Source organism: Chelon labrosus (assembly GCF_963514085.1).
Source record: "Chelon labrosus genome assembly, chromosome: 20".
Taxonomy (NCBI): Eukaryota; Metazoa; Chordata; class Actinopteri; order Mugiliformes; family Mugilidae; genus Chelon; species Chelon labrosus.
The window spans coordinates 8,565,550-8,587,068 of record NC_140353.1 but is presented as its reverse complement, the minus strand read 5'-3'; the positions used below and the strand labels follow the sequence as shown (position 1 = coordinate 8,587,068).

At 41.2% G+C, this 21,519-nt stretch overlaps 3 protein-coding genes across 4 annotated transcripts; all 3 read right to left on the bottom strand.

The window, feature by feature from the left end:
- Positions 1–322: 322 nt before the first annotated feature.
- Positions 323–8,393, bottom strand: LOC311505903 (thrombospondin-type laminin G domain and EAR repeat-containing protein-like). Of its 2 annotated transcripts, XM_084569726.1 has the most exons (13): positions 7,945–8,393; positions 6,680–6,903; positions 5,909–6,285; positions 5,435–5,525; positions 5,181–5,337; positions 4,953–5,078; positions 4,792–4,862; positions 4,402–4,563; positions 4,107–4,314; positions 3,779–4,011; positions 1,300–1,478; positions 1,086–1,187; positions 323–846 (listed from the first exon to the last, which is right to left on the bottom strand). In XM_084569726.1, the coding sequence occupies exons 1-13, from the start codon at positions 8,027–8,029 to the stop codon at positions 693–695; spliced, it is 2,169 nt and encodes a 722-aa protein (XP_084425852.1). In that variant the 5' UTR covers positions 8,030–8,393; the 3' UTR covers positions 323–692. The 2 variants fall into 2 exon arrangements, with proteins under 2 accessions (XP_084425852.1, XP_084425853.1); XM_084569727.1 differs by lacking the exon at positions 323–846 and having other exon boundaries at positions 1,300–1,462.
- Positions 8,394–10,598: 2,205 nt separating this feature from the next.
- Positions 10,599–14,506, bottom strand: sumo3a (small ubiquitin like modifier 3a). Its single transcript, XM_084569564.1, has 4 exons — positions 14,371–14,506; positions 13,389–13,517; positions 13,160–13,231; positions 10,599–13,066 (listed from the first exon to the last, which is right to left on the bottom strand). Exons 1-4 carry the CDS (start codon positions 14,389–14,391, stop codon positions 13,004–13,006), a joined length of 285 nt encoding a protein of 94 aa, XP_084425690.1. The 5' UTR covers positions 14,392–14,506; the 3' UTR covers positions 10,599–13,003.
- Positions 14,507–15,386: 880 nt separating this feature from the next.
- On the bottom strand, positions 15,387–21,375 carry pttg1ipa (PTTG1 interacting protein a). The gene is made up of 7 exons (XM_084569430.1): positions 21,132–21,375; positions 20,265–20,317; positions 19,872–19,980; positions 18,342–18,444; positions 17,944–18,009; positions 17,377–17,423; positions 15,387–16,125 (listed from the first exon to the last, which is right to left on the bottom strand). Exons 1-7 carry the CDS (start codon positions 21,217–21,219, stop codon positions 16,088–16,090), a joined length of 504 nt encoding a protein of 167 aa, XP_084425556.1. The 5' UTR covers positions 21,220–21,375; the 3' UTR covers positions 15,387–16,087.
- Between the last annotated feature and the right edge of the window lie 144 nt (positions 21,376–21,519).

The following is a 21,519-nucleotide window of genomic DNA, read 5'->3' as shown; positions in this document are numbered from 1 at the left end:
TTCCAAGTTTTAAAATAACAAAATGTGTAATTTTCTTTCTCTTTATAATCCTGCTATACACAAATATCTTCTCAGTGTATATTTAAAGCAACGGGAAATGTGTCTTTAAAAACTACATTTCCGGTACGTATGGTCGTTGACGTTACAAGAGCATCTTGGGAATTGTAGTCTGACGCGTCAAACACCTCATCCAGGCTTGTATGGCAAGGTAGAGTGACAAAAATGCGAAATAAATAAATAAAAAAGATTAAAACGTTAAACATATTTACCATACTTTATTTAAACTTCAATAATTTATTGTTTTTTATATAATTCACACAGCCAGCAAAATGCAATCATCAGTCCGGTTAAGTTTTCTATGGGAGAATATGTATTCCAGTTAGTACAAGAAAATGTTAAATATATTTTCAATATTAAAGGGTTTTACGGAAAAATAGACGTTTAACAGGCTGTCTTTACCTGTATTTCAGCCCCCATATCTCTGACTCTTTAATAAAGCTTCTCATTTCATTCATTATATTAACTGTTAAATTATATGTTTTTGTAAATATTATCTCCCTATACAAGGCCTTCAAAAGCTTTTTCACTCTGCTAGGTTAGAAAAATCCACACACAGATAGAATGAAAGAATGGCGGGACACAAACATACAAATACATTAAACAAAAAATCCACACATGCACACTTTTTGCATCTAGAAGGTTTTCAGCATGAACACTTTGGACAGAGGCGCTTTGGCACTAGAGTAGATCAGATATGATTCTCCTTTAGAGCTGAAAAACTCCCAGTCACTGCACCCAATTGTTGGTAGCCAGTGAACGGGAACAAATCCTTCATATCCCTGCCACCTATAAGCAAACAGAAAAGAGGAATCACATTAGATTGCATCTGTTCATCAGTGGCTCTATAGTGAATCTTCATATAGTGCTGGTATGCTTTTACTAAGCTGACAAGACAATAAATCTACATTACAACAGTGGAGGTCTATGTCTCTGAGATGGTTTTATGACAGATACCACAACCACAAGGCGATTAGGATGTGTGAATTATTCCACACCGGGAGCGGTGTTGTTGACAAGTTGAATACCTGTAGAGAATGCTGTTGAGAGAGTAGGATTCTCCGTTAAAGGAGTTGGCGACAACCAGAAAATATTCCTCCCCGAGGCTGAAGAACTCCCAATCCACTGCACTGGAGAGCAAGAGAAAGGTATGTGGTGACGATGAGTGGGTGATATGTTCAGAAAACGCATCATTACACATACAATGTCCTCCTCCTGTTATATGTTAAAGCAAATCCTTACCTGTAGGTGACAATGTCTTGGAAGCGGACAAACAGTTGCTCACTCATGTCCAGTTCGTAGATAGTGGAGTTGATGGTGTATTGACTCGGCCCGTTTCCGTGGAGTCTGTGTCCGTTGGCGACGACCAGAAAAACTCTGTTGCCAATCTGGAACATTTCCCAGTCTGTGGCGCAGAATGTCTTGATTAACAGACAGAGACACGGAGACAGAGAGAAACCATCAATCAGTCCAGTAGTTTATCCCTCAAGGCCCAATTCATGGCGTATGTGTGAACAGGTGTGAACATGAATGGAAGCTGTAAACAACTATGTACAGTACATTATAAATTAAAACGAGAGTAAGAGTCTGCAGCCATGCTGCAGAGGCCCCTCCCCTCAACCCATAGGACCCAAAGGCCCCCACTAACAACATGCTGTTGACAGACACCACAGGACACCCTCAGAAGGCCCATGTCCCTTCTCTGATGAGTCACAACTGTTTTGGAGGCACTACACAATATTTGGAAGGTGGTAAATTCATACTTGAAATGCATAAAAGTGCAAAACATCACCATTCTAAGCTATTTTTCCCACTACAGTTATATATGAAATAAGTGGAAACCAAATGTGTGAGTGAAAACTTTCCAAGGAGTACGGCTTTAGATAAAAAGTCATGGGTTCACCAAAGATTACTATTAAAATTTCATGAAAATCTGTCCAACAGAGTTGAGATATGTCACTGTAAACTACAACATGTCAGCCTCGTGATAAGGCTATCAATAGGGAGAGTTAGATAATCACTAATATCAGTGGGTATATTATACCCTTGGGACCATAAACAATCTTTGAGCAAAACTCGATCGTAATCATCCCTAACAGATCTGATGCTTCATCAAAGGAGCAGCTCAGCTAGCTTGGCTAAAACCATGCCAAAAATATACATTTCCAGTGTTTTCCGTTTGATTTCAGGTTATTAATTTACATCAACCCCTAAAGGCGTTCTTTTGAATCCCCACATCCAGCTGCGGAGTTCCCCTAAATCACAGTCCTCCTCAGGTTGACTCATGTGACTATCAATGTGTCAACACACTCGGATCTAATGTGGCTAGATTCAAATACACAATCCGCTATCAGTTATCATGTCAAAGCACTTTCCTCCGCTCAAGCAAATCAGGCCTATTTTTGGACTCGTCTTAAATGCCTGCGCACGCCCATTCCTTGCTCCACGCCTCACTTCCATTTGGCTTTTATCTGTCTCTCCTTGTATTACCCGCACTCTGTGTGTACGGACAAGCTAGTTTTTCATAAACTATCTCGCATCTCATAGATACGGATCTCATCAGAGGAAATCAAAGCCCCAGATAGTGGGGAAGATGAATGGCATGGAAATCAGTGCAGTGAAATGGGCTACCTGAAAGTGCTGCTCAGGCTAATTCCCTCCAATACCCAACCAGCCTCCACATCTGCAGTGCATGACTTTTGACAGTTCTTGTGCAGATGGAACATAGTGCTAAGTTATGTTCATTGTATGCTGCAATTGTGGAGGCTTGTTTTGGAGTAGGCCATCCTATAAACAGCAGACTAATGTATACAGAGAGAAATTGTGGAAGAATTAAATACTAACCCCTAACCCTAACCCTAACCCTAACCCATTTAAAGTATGCTTAAGACCAGACAGAAACACAGTCTTTTATTAAATATAAGAAATGTGCAAATGCAAGTTTTAAAAATTACCTTAGATTCATTGAAAGGAATGACACAATGATGAGAAGTTTGAGCAACTTTGAGCAACTTATATTTTGAATTTTAAAGTTATTCGGAAACCATTGGCTAAGTTGCAGTTGTGGCTAAAACCTAATTGTAATCTGTTTAAAGACATATCTCTACACTGGGCAACATAGAAAATAATGAGAATGTGGTTGTGGGAAAAGTCCATGGCACACTCTCGAATGTGGATAATATACCTACAGAACATGTTTGTAAAAGCTGCTATTCTTTGACTGTCAGTAAAGATGAAGTTGTCCTCAAGTTTTGTCATCGTGTATGCAGATGATGTGATGGTGTCTGAACTGGTCTTCAGCATTTATTCAGAGTTGGTGCACAGCCGCTGTGACTTCTGCCGTCAAATATAATCCACACCAAAGTTTGTTAGAGGTACGGAAGAGGGGAATTTGACATGTCCGCGTTTCATTCTGTCTGGCATCGGCCTTGAGTCGCCCTTAATGTAAATATGCATGCGATCTCTCACGTGATAAGTATGCTTATTGACAGCAATGCAAATTATGTGCACATGCAAAAATGTTGGCTTGTAAATGTAGTGTAATGTAGTGTGGCTGTGAAGCCTTCTGTACATCCCCTGTGGTGTTGTGACTAAAAAGGCAGTCATTTCAGAGAGCTGCTGTTGGTAGCTCTGCTGTAAGTCAGATATACACAGTAGATATCTGTACCGGTGGCAAAATTTATACTTTTTCAACTGAACTGAACTGAACTGAACCACATACCTTAATGGTCTGGAACACCCGGAAGCTTCCATTGACCCAAACGTATATGACAGAGTCCACAGAAGTGGTCACCCCGTCAAAAGCGTTTGCGACCACCAGGAAATGGTACGGCCCGACGGTGAAGAACTCCCAGTCGTAAGCCCCCGACGTCTGCAGCATCTGGTGCACCTCGAAAGACTTTGTTAATCCGTTCCACTTGTATATCACGCTGTCTATGGTGTGGTTATTGTCACCTGAAACACAGAGCAGCAAGAGAAAGAAGGTGAGACAGTTTTTTCATATTGTCGGGATATGTGGAAAGTCTTTATGGATATGTAGTTTTTTTTACCTTGTCTATGATTGGCCACGGCAAGATAGGTATGTTGATTGATGTCAAATGCCTCCCAGTCTCGTGCACAGTGGGTCTGCAGAGTCTGGAACCTCACAAACCGTTTCCTCTTTTTGCTCCACTTGTAAATCACAGAAAAGTCCTTCTCGGACTCTTTGCTTAACCTTTTGCCCGGCTCTTCCCCAGAATTTGACACCACCAGATATGTCTACGTACAAAACAGACAAAAATGAGCTTAGGCTGAGAATAAAGAATGATTTTTTTCCAATAACTTCCAATAACTTGTTTGTCAAACCTTCTTGCCCATGCTGAAATGTCTCCAAACCAAAGCTCCATATGTAGTGATATTCTGGTAGAGCTGGAAACCCGTGTGGGTCCAGAGATACACGGCAGAGCCAGGGGCTGTGGAGCGGTGAGCCATGGCAGCCATCAGACCCACGCCAGGCACCTGGAACACCTGGAGATGAGATGAAAAACCAAATTCATTGTCAGTTAACAGTGAAATTAGGGTCCCTGCATAAGAGAAGTTCCCACCCTCAAAGAAGAGTGAATTGGAAGACTGTTTGGTATAGCCGAATGCGCGGTCATTGCCATTGGGTTTGGTGTTTCTTCTTTTGAGAAACACAAAGCTAAATAAAGATAGCACAAAAGCACAAAATAAAGATATATATAAGTGGATAAGTACCTCTACATCATGCGTCTCTGAGCTGGTGGTGAGGACCTGATGTTCCAACACATAGTCCAGCCTTTTGTGATCTGTGGCAATGGAAATGTGAGACTTGTGTGACTTTTGTTAGACTAACGAGAGCAGACACTTGAGCTCATCAGTTGCTGTTGGACTCTCACCCTCCAACACAGTGATCCACGTGGTACCGTCGCAGAGGTAGAGGCCCTTCTTGAGAGGATTGAACCACATCTGGCCTCTGTGAAGCTCTGAGCACGACCTCTCCAAGCCCACAGACACTCGCTCCTCTGATTTAGACACATGGCGTTAAAGGCACAAGCAATCAAAAAGGCTTTCTTGCTTCTGACTGTATATATATAAAGGTCTTGTGAAATGTATATTCAGATTACCAGAGGACATCACACGTCCATCGCCCTCCCTCCCTGTGACAGGCAGGTCTAAGAGAAGAGGGGGTACTGACAGGGCCGCTAACTGGGGATCAGAAGAGGGGCAGATCTGATGGGTGGCGTCTGAACCTGGCACCAAAACCAGCTGTCGCAGCAGACCCTGAACATGGAACAGCAGATGAGATAATATCACCAACTGCTGTCATGTAACGCATCATGAATCTTCATTTGAGATTAAAACAAAAAAGGCATCTTACCGAGAATAAGCCTTTCCATTTCCCCCGACTGCCAATGTGAAATCTTGATCCTTGAATGTTTACGTCGGAAGGGAAAGGCCTAGAAGGAACACTGTACGCCAAAAAAGACATGTATTATTTATGATAGCTCAAGTAAGTTGTTTTTCTTCTGTAAATGAGCAAATTATCTGTAATTAAAATTGTTTTCTTTGCACTTCTCGTGAATTGCGTTACATATAGACGTTCTACTGCATGTGGGTGATATTCCACCCTTGTGTGTGCCAGAGGGAGTTTCCACGAAAAACCATCTATCACATACTGTCAGGCCGCTGTGATATGGCTGCAGGGTGCAGGCAGATTTGGAGCGGGGCCATTTTATTGTGGTGACGGATCTACTGTGCCTTAGGGGGATTCAGAGGGAGCACGAAGAGAGAACGGTGGGAGACACACAGCGTGCCCAGCCCAGTGAAGAGAGAATGGGGAATAAAGGCTTACATTTCAAGCGGGGGTTTGCAGTCCACCGTGAGCCTCACGTGACGACTACCTATCGCCAAAACAAGAGTGTGCCACTGGTCGTCGGCCATCCGGGTGCCTCGAAACACCCAGTGCTCCGCGACATCTCCGTGGCCTTTGAAAAGGAAGTGCAGGCGATTTCTCGATAACCTCAGGCCCAGAATGATCCGGGAACGTTCGCCATTGCTCCTGGCTCGCTTCTCCTTCTTCTCTTTCGGTTGCACTTCTCCACTGGTTCTCTTTTCTTTATCCCTTTCCAGAACGCCCACTCCATCCTCCTCCTCGTCCTCCTCCTCTTCCTCCACTGCTCTTTTCTCTACTTTTTTTGGCTCCATCAAGGAAAAGACATACTCATCTCTCTGTGAGACAAACAGGGAAAGAGGGGAAGAAGATACACTTTATTTGGCAGAGGTGGAAAGCAGCAATGCACATTAACTCGAGTATTGTACATAAGTAGAAAGAGGTATTTCACTTTTACGTCAGTGCATTTCAGAGGAAATATTGTACGTTTCACATCACTACATTTATTTGTGCATTAGTTAGCAGCTGATAAAAGTGCTGTTACATCAGACCATCACATTTAAAACTATGCTTAACTTGAAAACGTTGCTTACATGCAAGCTTAATAAAAATCAAATAATTATGCTGCACAATAACATTTTTTACATTTCACTAATGATAAACTTATGAATGCAATACTTTTGTAACAGAGCATTCCAGCAGTCACCGGTTTCAGTTTGCTTAGATGCTCACCTTGGATGCAGACTGGCTGACTCTCAACGTCAAAACTACGGAGAATTCTTCGGGGAAGACTTCACAGTTTGGCAGAACTTGGGAGGAGGGAAAGCTCATGGAGGCGCAAGGGCTCGAGAAGTGAATGCCCCTCACCCCTCCGGCCTCCTTCATGTGCACCCCCGGCACGAGTTTGGATGTGTCCCTCTCCAGGACGAAGGACAGGAGGTCCAGGGGGAGCAAATCTGAAGACAATAAGCAAATACAGAGCCAGTAAATCAGCGGTTCCTAACCTAAAGCCTGGGAACCCATTAAATGAGCTACAATGTAGGTCTGTGGGGGTCTTGAAATGATTAACAGGACAGCAAAGAAACAAGTCGGTTAAACCCATAAGTCTTAAGACATTTCTACCTTCTTTACTTGTAGTCCAGTACAATAAACTACAATTATTTGATTTCTTACTAATTGTTTCAGACAAATTGTCCAAAAAGGATGCTTTGTAGCACATAAAACTACCCAACAACATCTATGAATAGACCTAAATGATAATATCTAGTGGTATCACATAAATTATTCCTGTTCTTTTAATTTGTTAAAACTTTTTTTCTGACTGTACTTCCATTCTTAAGCAAACTTTCCAATGCAAGATGCTTCCTCGTCACTGAAATGTAATTTTCCAGTGCGGTATAAGCGCTTCTAAACATGTCAGATGAAATGTAGCTTTAATTGTTCAGTTTTAATAGGACACGTGTTGAAAGAAGGTCGCGAGCAACAGTTATAAACTAATCAATTCATTAATGTTAACCTCAGCCCACGTCATTCCGCCCCAGTGTCTGAGAAACAGCCCCAGGGGGTGGTGGAGCTTCGTGAGGTTTCATTTGTGTTGTTATTAAAAAGGGATACTCCTTGTAAAACGACGACACCACAAATACCCCAAGATTGATGAGGCATCACATAAACATGCACCCTGATCCTCCTGCTTTCCTGAGACGTGCAGAAGCTCTCCGGAGTCCTGGCCACGTCCAATGCCTGTACTTGTTTTTGGAGGCTAATGTATGTGAATGCATGCGCAAAGCATCTACGCACAGGAGCACTCCCAGTTTACTGTAAGCAGACGCAGACAGTTGGAATTAACCAGAAGAATTTTAGCCCGAGGGGTTTCCCAGGATTTACATTAAACCATAAAACATCCACTGGATAATCATTAACTGATCATGTGTTGAAGGTAATGGAGCGTGGAGCTGAGCTTTACAGATGGAGAAAACTGAATAAAAAAGTTGTAATACCTGTACATCGTTTCCTCGTGTCTGCAGTCGAATCAGTGATCTTTAACCCCAGGAGAAGGAGCTGCACAAATATCAGCACTGACATCGCCAAAAAAAAAAAAAAAGTCTGTTTGCTTCAGTTGTCAGCTCGTTGAAATGTCTCCATACTGAAAGTTTTTGATGTATATATAGTTAATGCTCCCTTTGTGTCTATCCTAAATGACAATACGCACCAGGAAACCGTGCATTCTTCATATTGATCTCAGTCAACAAACTCTGTGGAAAATCATCAAAGCTCTGCCGGCGACCAAAGCTTCACGTGAAAGAAAGTCCCAGAGCATCTGTGCTTGGAGAGAAATCCATTCATCTGTGCGGAGAATCCTGCACCTGCAGCTCCTTTTAAACGCCGGAGCCATGCAAATCACTAAGCAGCCTGTCACTCATCCACCCTTAACCACAAATCTGACTACACAGACCTGCCAGAGGGGTGAGCCGTTCCACTGTGTGTACATATGTGTGTCTGTGTGTGTTCACTAAAGAGAACAAATATATATAAAATAAGAGCAGTAGGACACAGTATCTGAATGCAACTGCACGGAAAATGTCTAATTTAATTAAAAGCCAACCCCAAACACAATGTGACCTTTGGTCCACTAATGCATACATGGATATGAGCTGTTATCCCATAGCTTATTACCTGAAAAACTGAGGTATGCACATGAACCCAGCAGTGATATTAAAGTCTGGATCTGGATGTCATTGAAACCACAAATAAGCAGTGAGGAAAGTGAAACTAAATGCTAAATGGACGCAATAATTTCTTTGTAATTAAGCTGCAAATTCTAATAAATCGGGCGAGCACTGGTCTGGACTGAGAGCACTTTGTTCACATTATGTTTGCATTTAAGTCATTTGCATTTATTCTGAGCTGCTTGCACGGAGTCGATCACAAAGAAGAGCGTGAAGACTCACTTTTAAGGTTTCACAAGTGTTAGTGGCTCTTAGTCACACTACTTTAATACTCCTAACAACTTTATAGAATGATTTTGCTTCGCTTTTCAGCAGAGAGAAAGGAGCTTGTGTCTGATCTCTCAGAATCCTCCCATCCACCAACTGACACATTTACAAGGCAAATGCACTCTGTCTGTCCCCTTTGCAGCCACATTATAGACTGTATGTAGATCGGGATGCAGGATATCAACCCCTCCCACTGCTCTCCCGTTTCTTTATCCCTTCATCAATCTTTCTTCCTGCCGGCCGTGGCAGTGAGTGGGTGTTAAACTCCTGGAAGAAAAGTTGATTTTAGATTGTCCAGTTAAGCGCGTTTTTCCTTATTCCTGGTTTGACTCATCGACCGCTGCTTTTTATCTCATCGCCGTTCCAGTTGCGCTGAATGCAGCCATTCAGGCAGTTTTATCAGATGAGATGTAGTGTTCTAAAATAAGAGATTGGGAATAAAAAGCGGCCTGAAGTGAATAATATCTGAAATGAATATCAGACTTGATGTAAGAGTCTTTTTATAACCAGTATTATTTAAGGGAGCCTTTCACTACTTAAGGGTAAAGCACATTTGTGATTCATGACCACCATAGCAACCTACACTGATCAGGCTTAACATTATGACCACCTTCCTAATATTATGCCTCCAAAACAGTTGTAACTCACTAGAGAATGGACATGGGACCTTCTGAGGGTGTCCTGTGGTGTCTGGTAACACAGTGTTGTTAGTGCGGGCCTGTGGATCCTATGGGTTGAAAGGATGGGCCTCTGTGGATCATACCACAGATACTTGATCAGTTTGGGATACAGAAGAATTTGGAGGCCAGGTCAACACCTTGTGCTTTTTTCATATTTTTTTTAGTCGTTCCTAAAGCGTTTTTGTGTGTGCGCCTGTGTCAGGCTGCATCCCGCTGGGAACAGCTGCTGCCATCAAGAAGTGTCATTGCTATGGGGCGGGGGTGTCTGGTCTGATAGGTGGGTGGTACATGTCTAATTAAAATCCACACAAATGCCAGGTCAAAAGGTTTCCCAGAAGAATGTTGTATTGTCACAAAATGGTCAATGTTATTTCAATGTTATTTACTTCTCCTGTCAGTGGTCTTAATGTTGTGGCTGATCGGTGTAAGTGTAACTTTTTCTTCGTATCCTGTTTCGTGCCCTTGTTTTAATATTTTATATTAATATAGTGTTGCTCTTTTAAGTGATGGTCCATGCACTAACCAGTCAGGGATTATAGAGCTGGGATTAACGTGGCTCAGTGGCTCCCCCGAGCTGTCAGTTTCAGTGTTGTCCATAGTGTTTTATGCATACATTAGCTGGTTAGAGGTGGTTAGTGTGTTGCCATGCAAAACAAATGACAACTAAGTACAATTTAAGTATATCAAAGTTCTGGAAAAAAAAAAAAACATAGCACTTGTTTTAATGATTAGGGGACACAAAGTTATATGTTGCAGAATAAAATGACATTACTATCTGCTACAAAAATAAAAGTTTAAACGTCTATTTAAGGATTAATTTAAGCATATCACATACAGGGACATTGCTTAATGTAGTTAAAATGTCATATAAATAAAAATAATCATCACATGGGGTCATTTTAAAGCATCCAATACACTACAACATTAACCGGTTTTTGAACAAACAAGAAAAAAAAAATCAAAGCATGTGACAACAAATCTGAGTACCAAACTATATTTATTGTATACAGTAGTAAAAGACCACAAATAATGTACAAATCAGTAGAGAAACAAATAACATGACAAGACCTGGGCCCCATTCTTCATACGTTAGTTTAGTTCAGGTGACAGCCAAAAAAATAAAATAAAAATTAAACTGCGAGTGGAAGGCTGATTTGTTGGTGTAGTTGTGTAACTGTGCTCTTATTTTGTGTGAGGAACGTTGAAATGACAATCGTTGCTTATGACTGGCTTGTGCGGAGGCATGTCAAACACGGATTTAACGCGTCTCTCTCTGTACCACACGCTTTTAACAAATGCTGTTAGATAAAAAAAAAAAAAAATCCTTTCACCGGTGGAAGTGGTCAGCAGAACGAACACATTAAATAGCAGATGGCCTTTTATGAGCATGTATCTATACAAAAAAAAATAAAATAAAAATGTTTGGGTACTGGCAACGACTCATGATTATTATATTGAATGCGTACAAAAATAAAGCTGAAAACTACAGTTTATTGATTTAAAAATAAAAGACAGCACCTTTCTAGCATGGATGAGAAACTAGGACTTTATTTTGCCGTATTTGTAATATGCGTGGCTTAACCCAAGACTAGCTATAACTCACAAGCTGGTGCCTGTAAAGAAAGGTGCAGCCTTTTCTGACGGACGTTTTAACAAGCTTTTAAAACAGTCGTCGTGACGCAACTCCGAAGAAGGTCTCTTGAGCCGGTCGCTTCAATGACATTTTAATACTGACTGAACTGAAAAAAAATCCAAGCTCAAGTCAGAACATAAACAATCAAAGCAAACGTGGCCACCCAAGTACGAAGAACGGGGCCCTGTGGGTGCAGAACTCCACTGGCTGACCTCCCTGCACTACCGATATGCAACAAACTGCATGCGTCACTCTCCCGAGAAAGCAAAAACAGCAAAAGACACTCCCCACCGCTTGAGATATCTCCACTACAGCACACCACACCTGCGATTATTATCTCAGCAGCTGACGCAGCGATAAAAAGTGTCTTCAATGGGTTAACAAAAACATACTGGCTTTTGTTGGATATTGGAAGCTGCTCCCACTACAAAGCGTATCTAGAGTCGGCTGTCCCATCAACCTGCATCTGCAAGGACAACACTGAGATGAGACGGCTGACCCCAAAAGAGCACTGGGGGAACAATATTTCTGTTACTCCCACCATCTACCACGACAGAAGCGCTACCAAGAACACAGTGGGGACTGGTCACTGGCCCACTTCATAGGAAAATAGACACAAAAAGTTATGTATTCCGCGGCAAGAGACTAATCTTACAGTCAAACGCCAGCCACCTCCGATCAAGGACGAACCTCAATGGTATAAATTAATCCTCTACCAGAAAGAGGCATTTTTCTGCGCGAGCAAACAGTCGTCTGTACCGCAGGCACTGACAAATAGATCGTTCTCAATTAGCCGAACAGGAAGCAAATAACATTGATGGACTACCAACGCCTTTGAATGCAACAGTTTTAACTTCGCAGTTCTCTTTTAGAGAGAGAAAGAGAGAGAGAGAGTTACATCAACAACATGGAGCAGGCGTTATTATTATTATTTTTTTTTTTTGTTTTTGGAGTATTGGTCCAAGCCCCACAACATATATCTAACACCCATTCTGATACTTCTGTACAGGAGTAGAGGAAAAACATAATTAACAAGCCAAGTGGGTGTTAATTTTTAAAATAAGAGGCAAAAATACAAAAAACATTGGAGAAGCATCTAAAATGCAAAGAGAATTAAAATACAATTTTTTTTGACAGAAGAGAAGCAGGAGTCACCGGTCCAAGAAAAAAAAAAAAAAAGAAAGAAAGAAAAAGAAATACAACAAAGCGTAGTGAAATGGAAAGCGGGTGTGTGTCACGTTCCGATACTTTCCACTTCAAAAACATTTTCACGCCGCTGACCTCCCTGGACAAAAAAAAAAAAAAAAACTAAAACATTCAACCCTGATGGATGTATGGATGGATGTATGGATGGATGGAAAACCGTGACAAACTACTGGATTTTAAGTTTTCACTGGATACAGTGAACGAGAAGCAGCGACAAACCAGGAACAGCCGTGACAAGCCGTTGGTCCAATCACAAGGCTGCGGTGCCATAGGGAAAATGTTGTCCTGATTGGCCAGCAGAGAGACACACAAAAGTTCGCTCCTGACCGAGACAGTACATAAACAGCTGAGGAGCCCCCATAAACACACACACACCTGATGAAAAAACCATGACAGAAATATTTAAACTGAAGAAATAATAATAATAATAATAATAATTATAATAATAATAATAATAGGCTGAGAGGAGGGATGGGGAAGGGAGGAACAGTGAAGGTGGTTGAGGGTGTGGTCTGAGGGTGGCCGTCAATGAGGTGGGTAGGGCTTAGCAGTGCCCGCCTGTCTGCTGCTGGAAAACATCTATGGTGTCTTCGTCTTCCATCTCCAGCTGTAAAAACACAAAAAAAAACATTTAGTGAATGTTCATTTTCAGTGAGGTTTAACGAGAACATAATGGCGAGCAAAGAACATGATATCGTACCTGTGCTGGTGTATCCGTCTCATTGATGGGCTGGCCATCAAACCTGAACCTGATCTGCCTTATTGAGAGACCCTGCGGATGAAAACGAGATCAATCCATGCACATGACAACTTTTGGCACAAACCTGAAACTAATAATGAGGCAGAAAGAGGTATTACAACAACACCACCACCTCTGGAGTAATCATATGTTATTAGAGGGGAGTTATAAGCAGTCGTTTTCAGCTCACCTGTCGTTCACAGTACGCCTTCATTAGTTTGCTGAGTGGTGTGTGTCTTTTGATTTTGAACTGGACCACTGACCCATCTTGCCCCGCAACCTTGAGGTTGATGTGATCGTTCTCAGTCTTTACTCCCTCCTGCAGACAACAAACCAGCAGGTGAACAACTGCAATAATGAAACAGCTCAAATTCCAGGTGCAAGTTTGCCTTGAAGTCACAGATGCAATACAATGCAGCTAGCAACACTGCTAGCTTAGATTCAGGGACACCAAGCACCGACTGAAAGCTACAAATAGTCTGTAACTTTAAAAGTAGTTTCACATATCATAACGCAGGTGGAGTAATTTATCCAATACTTTCAAGGATAATGGAGGCAGGTTAGTATACGTTTCTTGCCGGGAAGTCATACATGCTAACGTTAGCATGGTTAGCTCCCGGCTAGCTGCTTGGCACGCCAGCGATTCACCACCAACGGTTAGTTTAGCTACCGGCTAACGCTGCTAGCTATTTTGTTTTGTCGCGCTGTAGTCAAACAAGCGCCGGAATAAGAGGAATAAAAAATACAAGAATAGCACAGTCGCCCAAGTTTTTTTTTTTTAATAACGAGTGCGTCATTTCTATTTGCGCTTTCTTGCCGCTGCTGCAGTTGCGGCATTTGCGGCGTTGCGGACATAGCGTGGTCCCGTTTCGACAAAGAAAGATTCCGCAAATGACAATCATGGTGTAACTGACGTTTCTGCTCACAACCTTCGAAAAGCGATTGAATTAGACGGCAAATCTGCGACTCGTGTCAAAACTGTGCAGCGTACGCGCATGTAAACGCGAATACGGTTGTGCGGGCACTCATTCATTTGCGAAACAAACACTGCGCCGATTTGGAGAAACGTGCAAACCAGGCCATTTTAGATTGCACATCTGAGAAACGGTTTCGCAGGAGCTCGACTCAGCCATCGTTACACAAATAAAGTGTTTTAAAGCTTAATATCTCACCTTTGGCTTTTCCTCTGACATCTCGGCTGAATTTCTTGTTGTGGTTTTTCAGATTATTCTGTTAATTGGGCTTTATTTGTCTTTCTGCCGCCTTCAGTCCTCCCTTCTCCACCGCTGACGGGTGCGCGCTTTGGACCGCTGTTGCAAATAAACGATTGGAGCCGAGGGCACCACGTGGTTTCTAAGTCGCGGGAGCGCGGACGCGGGAGCGCGCATCCCAACCAAATCCTCGATCACGAGAACTGACGAACCGACACAGCACAATTATCAAAACCTTCAAATTTGCCTGCAATAAAAACGGTATAACAAACCACCTGAAGGTCAAAGAAAGGGTAGAGCAATGTATATTAACCTACAGAGAATACAAAAAGGATACAAACAAAATAGTAAATCATTAAAGTAAAACAAAAGTTGCATAAAACAAGTTACACATTTTTATGAATTGGTTTTAGACCTCAGAAAACTCATTGAGACCTATCTAAAATGAAGAATTTTAGTATTATTTTTTCAATATTTTGGTACTAATTAGTTCATCTCTCCTAAAAAGAAAATGTCCTTACAAAAAAGTGACAGACAACCAGTATCTCGACCAAAATAGACTTTTCAATTTCATTTAAAAGAACCATTTCAGTTACAGTTATTGTTTTTTGATATTTTAAGTGACATATTGTCCAAACAAATTTACACATTTGCATTGGAAATTGTGTAGACATTTGTCACATCTGACTGCATTAAGTGTCTTTTAGCCAAATGTGAAAATTATAATAACAGATTTTATTTTTTTAAATGCATTACTAGTAAATAATAGTATTTTCAAGATGATAAAAGTCAAAGCTATCATTACCTGGTGATTTATTAATTTCTATGCCACATTAAATTTGTTAAAGCTTCATATCAAAGATCTTTGATTTACTGATAACTCAGCACCATAAAATGCAATTAATTAGATGTTTAATGAAAGCACAAAGTGGTAAATACACAACACACACAACAAAAGAGCAGTCCCACATGCAGAGTTGCTTATCAGTTAACTGTCTTTAATTATATTTTTATGTCTTTACGGGATATACAAAATGATTAGGAGCACTTAAATTCCAACACTAGGATAAAAGTATTCTATTTGAGTTAATGATTACTTGATCATTTTGACCTCACGGTATGAATATATTTTGCAGACATAATACGTTTATTTCGCTCAGTGGAAAATGCAGCAGTAACATAATAAAAAAACAGCCTAAAGCAATTTAGTTCCAGCATGGCAACGAGTGCATTCAAGACAAGAAAAATCAAGTACAATAACAGGTCAGCCTGTAATCTCTACATTCAGCAGCATCTCAGAGGAGCAAAAATATCAATTAGTTAAAGTAAAACAAGAGGAAAATAATTGTTCACAGACCAGGCTGTACAAATTAAGCCTTCACCTAATAAATAGGAGATCAAAACTATAGGAGCTATGGCATAGACTGTTATAGACATGAAGAACAGTGCAGCTACATGTGCATTTTCTAGAGTTCAGCTACAGCCTCCAGGGTCAACACAGTAAACGCAGTCTTCTTCAAATGGACCTGTTCATTTGGCTGTACGACGCCGAGTCAGCCTATACGAAACTACTATACTTTTTCTGAATTCTTCTTAGATATAGTTTAATCATTAACTCAAAACCATAAGGATGTCGCCGCAGTTGTAAGTGGTGTGAAATCTCAGTTCAGAGTTCCTCTCAGGCAAATCTGGAGTATGGATTTTGTCCACTTAGACCTAAAAGACATGAAACAATCATTACAAAACTGCACTGATTTAAAGCTGACTTTGAATGTAACAGACATTGATTTATATTTAAACTATAGCCAAGTTCCCATAGCATCTGATAAACCTCTGTTTGGTGGTATACAAGAGTTTTAAATCTCTGTTTTGTGGTGACTTTCCCGTGCTGGTGTAAGTGGTAGCTACGTGTTTTGTGTCAACGTTTGCCAGAGCTAAACAAAAGAGGAAGAGTGGAGATGGAGAGGCAGAGTACTGTGGAAGTTATGAGTGTGACATAGGTTCTATGAAGACACGGGTCATGTTTCTGGGAGGTCAGAAAGAATAAAAAGTCACCAAGAAAGTGTTCAAATAAAGTTTCTGATGTTCCGGATAAACAATAAATAGTGTTGTCTACAGGGAAGACAAAAACAGATTATTATTGGTGTGGCCTTTCCTCTTTGAAAGAAGAGAACTGGGAGAGGGACTGTAGACATTTACATGTATACATCAACAGGCTTTGCGTAATCACTGCCAGAAGGGGGAAACATTTTCAAGATACAGCTTTAAAGGAATAGTTTTTTGGATCTTGCTGATCATGATTTGGGAAGATCAATGCTACCCTCATGCCTGTCAGTGGAAAATGAAGCCACAGCCAGAGGATGGTTTGTTTGGCTTTGCATAAAGACTGCAAATGGGAAGATAGCAGCTAGGCTCACCTTGTGCAGTACAAAATTCCCTACTGGCAACTCTAAAGTGCATGCCGTGGCAAGTTAGATCTTGTTTTATACAGTGTATCTGCACAAAGTCTGAAACATCTATGCAAAATGAAAAAACACAATAACAATTAAATGGACACTGTGAAGCTGCAGAGGAAGTTAGTGCAACAGGAAAATAATCTGCCCATAACCCCTGTAACACTGAAGGACTTTACCTCTGGACAGGTAACTGTGTCCTTATTTCCAATCATTATGCTAAGCTAAGCTAATTGTCAGTTTTCCTACCAAATTCTTAGCAAAGAAGCAAATAATCACATTTCCCATAATAACAGACTTCTTTAATCACAGACTTTGTCGGCTTTGAAAGAAGAGCTGAATCTCATTTAGTAGATATTAATAATTAATTCTTCCACCAAATGTGACAAACCCACATCTGGTATTTCTATTAAAGGACCAAACCTACCGTAAAAGCTGAATCTTATCTTTATATGAAAGGATATGTGAAAATGAAACAGTGCAAACTGTGTGTCAGCAAGGAAGGAAAGCTCACCATATTTCTTCCTGATTTCTTCATGTCTCTGTTTCATCTCTGCCTTCCTGTAAAGGCACAAACAATCTCCCATGAGCCACGCAGTGACTAATGTCATTTCTCAAACACTTCAATAAGTCATGTGGCCTCAAAACCAGTTTGGGCTGATAACAGTATGACGTGTGCGCACATTGTGCTATGAAGGAAACTGATAGGGATTGTGATCGGCAATGTAACAAGAGGCGACTGGTGTGGTGCGTCGGGTCTAACAAAGACACAACATTAGGACTATTAAGAGACTGCATGAAAGCCGCAACGCATGCAAGTGTGCAAGTGTGCATACATATAACATTTTCGAAAAGTCTACTTCATATTTGTGTTTGTGGAAAATGTGAGCAAAATCTTATAAATCGCCAGAAAAATCAGTTGTTTGCTCATAAACTCTATATGGAGATACATATGTGTGGTGATGCAGAGGACAGCAGTAGCAGTTTGGTCGCAGCTTTTGGTAAATAACAACCATACAGACACAATATAGCAAACACAGAAACTAAAGAACAAGACAGATCTGAGGCTTTAAACTCTCACCTTTCTTCCTGCTTAGTTTTCGTCTTGTCTGCCTGCCTCTGCATCTTGGCCTCGAACCTTTTGGATCTGTGACACGAACAGAGGACCAACGTTAGGTTGTGATTTATTCAAAGACACTTTAAGGTAACCACGTTGCCACAAATAAATAGTGTGTGGCAATATATGTTAACAGAAATAGGGGTTGAAATGAGATCAGGGAAGCAAATTATCCATAAAATCTGATATAATACATATAAATTGTATTTACTGTGACTGGAATAGTCACAGTAAATACAATTTAAGTAATAAATGCACTCAGGTAAAAAGTTAGGTTAATGTCAAAATGTCTTCTTGCGTATAGGGGATGGGTCTTTACACCTTGTGCTGAAGGACAGAAGTTGATCTCTTGGTACACTTACCCAAAGTTCTCACACTTGCAGCAGCAGAACAGACAGATGAAGAAGGCGATGATGATAATGCCACCGAGCACTGCCAAGGTGATTATCAGTATCTGGAAGTTCACTGTAGACAGAAACATAAATAAAAAACAAAATGTTAAAGTTGATAGGAAACACATGTTCTACCTCTTCCCTTAGCTCTTATCTTGTTTCTTCATTTGCCTCCAAGACACATTCAGATTGAAAAATTGTAAAAAATACTCAAGTAAAAAGTCCTTTACCAAGGTTTTACAGATTTAAATGCACAGTATGTGTCCAAACTTGTGTAAACGCAGACATATAACACCGACATGTGAACTCGCATTCATCCTGTAAGTTTGGATAGGGTCGTCACTTCGACATTAAACTGTGAAAACCTAATGCTAATGCCATAGCATTAGCTCGAACCATGAAAAGTGACCCTCAACCAAATGTAAACAGAAGTATGTGAACAGCACCGTTTGTTCAAAGTACTCCTTGCAGAGATTGAGTCTTTTACGAGCTTAAATTAAGGAAATATTTATTTACATTTTTGTTGTAGCCGGACCGTAATAAGTTTGCCGGCCTAAATCTCCTTCCATAAAGCTTCCAAATCTGAGTAGTTTAGAAAATCTTGTAGTGAAATATTTGCCAATATTAGTTTCTCAATTACATTAAAAAAATACCCTAATTCTTGATAAAGACCCCTTAAATGCAGTTATCAAAAAGTGGACTTCAGCAAATACATGGCAAGTCTAATTTTAAAGCCGACATATACACCGATCAGCCACAACATTAAAACCACTGACAGGAGAAGTAAATAACATTGACCAAATTGGGACAGTACAATGTTCTGCTGGGAAACTTCTGGGCCTGGCATTCATGTGGATGTTACTTGGACCACCCACCCAGTACAGACCAGGTACCCCCACCCCATAGCAATGACACTCCTTGACGGCAGCAGCCATCCCCAAGCAAGATGCAGCCTGACACAAGCACACACACAAAAACGCTTTAAGAATAACTCAAGAACAGCATGAAGAACAGCACAAGGTGTTGACCTGGCCTCCAAATTCACTAGATCCCAAACTGATCAAGCATCTGTGGGATGATCCACAGAGGTCCCTCCCCTCAACTCATAGGACTCAAAGCCTCCCCACTAACAACACTCTGTTGCCAAAACAGGACACCCTTAGAAGGCCCATGTCCATTCTCTGATGAGTCACAACTGTTTTGGAGGCACAAGAGAGACCTACACAATATTAGGGTTTTAATCTTGTGGTTGATCAGTGTACAAAAGTAAAAAATAAAACTTTAAAAAAAAAGAATGTAAAACTGTGCAATCCTGTCCAGAACCCCAAGAGTAACATAGATGAGACGTCTCTCAGTGACGTCAAGGTACAAAGAAGTGGAAACACTAGCAACTGTTCCAAAATTCCAAATTATGCATCAGTGCAGTAATTAAGGAAACAACTTTTCTTTAAAAATAGCTAAACTGCTGTGTGTGTGTGTGTGTGTGTGTGTGTGTCTTACTCCAGCAGAGCCCCCAGCGTGCATCGTTCAGCGGGCAGAGAGAATGAGGAGGGAGGATGGTTCTCACCGGATACGTTATACATGTCTTGCTTGTGATACACCACAGGCACTGTAAATAAGGAAGAGAAAAAGAAACACCACCGCATTAACAAACAATGGAAGGTATTCAGGACAAATGTAGGTTGCACAGGACGATAAACAGACAAACAAATTTGAAAATGGAGGAAGAGGCTGGGTACGGCTCACATAACAGGTATTCCTCAAACCGGTCTAACAGGTGTGGAGGCAGAGGAGGAGCTGTGATACCTCCATTTCTTTTTCCATCATGCACACGCGCACACGCGCACACACACACACACACAGCAATAAACACAGTAGACATAGAGGGCTTACCGACACATTTTTCAGACACTCCTCACAGTTTGTCCCATTTTTCGCCTCGCACGCTGTAAAAGGAAAGTCACTCAGTTAATCCACAAGAAGGGGACAAATAAAGGGAGTAAAGACATGATTCTTTCAGAAGTAGGAACAAAGGGAAGTACGAGTAACTTTAATATCGGAGAGATTAGCATTCTAAGTGGCGGATTAAATGAGGTCCCTGGCTAGTTTGTGCTCGCTGAGGTTTTCAGTAACTACTGCTAATCCTTCTGGGATATTTTCCATGGAGACAGGGCCCTGTAAACACACAACCAGTCATGTTATTATCAGCAGACACACACAGGACATCAGCTGGGTTTGTGTCTGTAAACTGGATGTGCGTGCAAACAAACAAAGTCTCATTTTTGGGTGGTCAGTTTAGCTACACTCCTTGTGGTCTCGAGGGGCTGAGGGAGAGCTGAAAAGGAGACTCATTGTTTCTGCTGAGAGGTTCCAACTGTGCACACAGATATGAAACTAACAGAGACACAAAGCCATCAGTGAAATCACTGTTTATCTTGCTCCCATGTGTAACTTTAGACGCTCAAACTTGGACTCCACCCTAGAGTTTGTGAATTATTTTGTGATAAATGAACACTGATAGTTAAGATTTTTAATTCTGGATCCTGGGTGCCTCATTTTGAGTCCAAATTAGCCTGTCAAGATACAGAACTAAACAGCAAGTGTCAAAAAATGTTAACTCCGAGCCAAAGAAGTTATAAAGTAAACCAGCTGAGGATTTCACACAACCTGTATGCAAAATAATGACGCAGGTAAAAGTGAACGCAGGTTTCAGCTGCCATTAATTCCTGAGTCACCAGAGTCACAGATTTACATTCCTACCTTGGTCAGGTGCGGGAGACTGAGCGAAAACTGTCGCCAAACCCAAGATAAGAAGCAGCGCGGGGAATAAAATCCGTAAATCCATCATCCAGCCCCTTCGACGCAGATTACTCCTGTAGTTACTTCTCTGATTTTTTTTTTGTCCGAGACGGTTTGAGAAACCCGAGCGAAAGCAGGAAATGTTTGCTCCCCCGGTCGACTGTTGAAACTCGAGGAGTGAACTTGCCGAGAAGGAACCAGGCGCAACGCAAAGCCCTGACGCACGCTCATTACGCACCAAAGGACAAAGGAGGGGGAAGGCGTAGCCCGTGTTGGAGGACTTCATTAAAAATGGGTCAGGTAAGGTAAGAGCTAATTTGGCTTTGAATACGAAAAGATGAGTCACGGG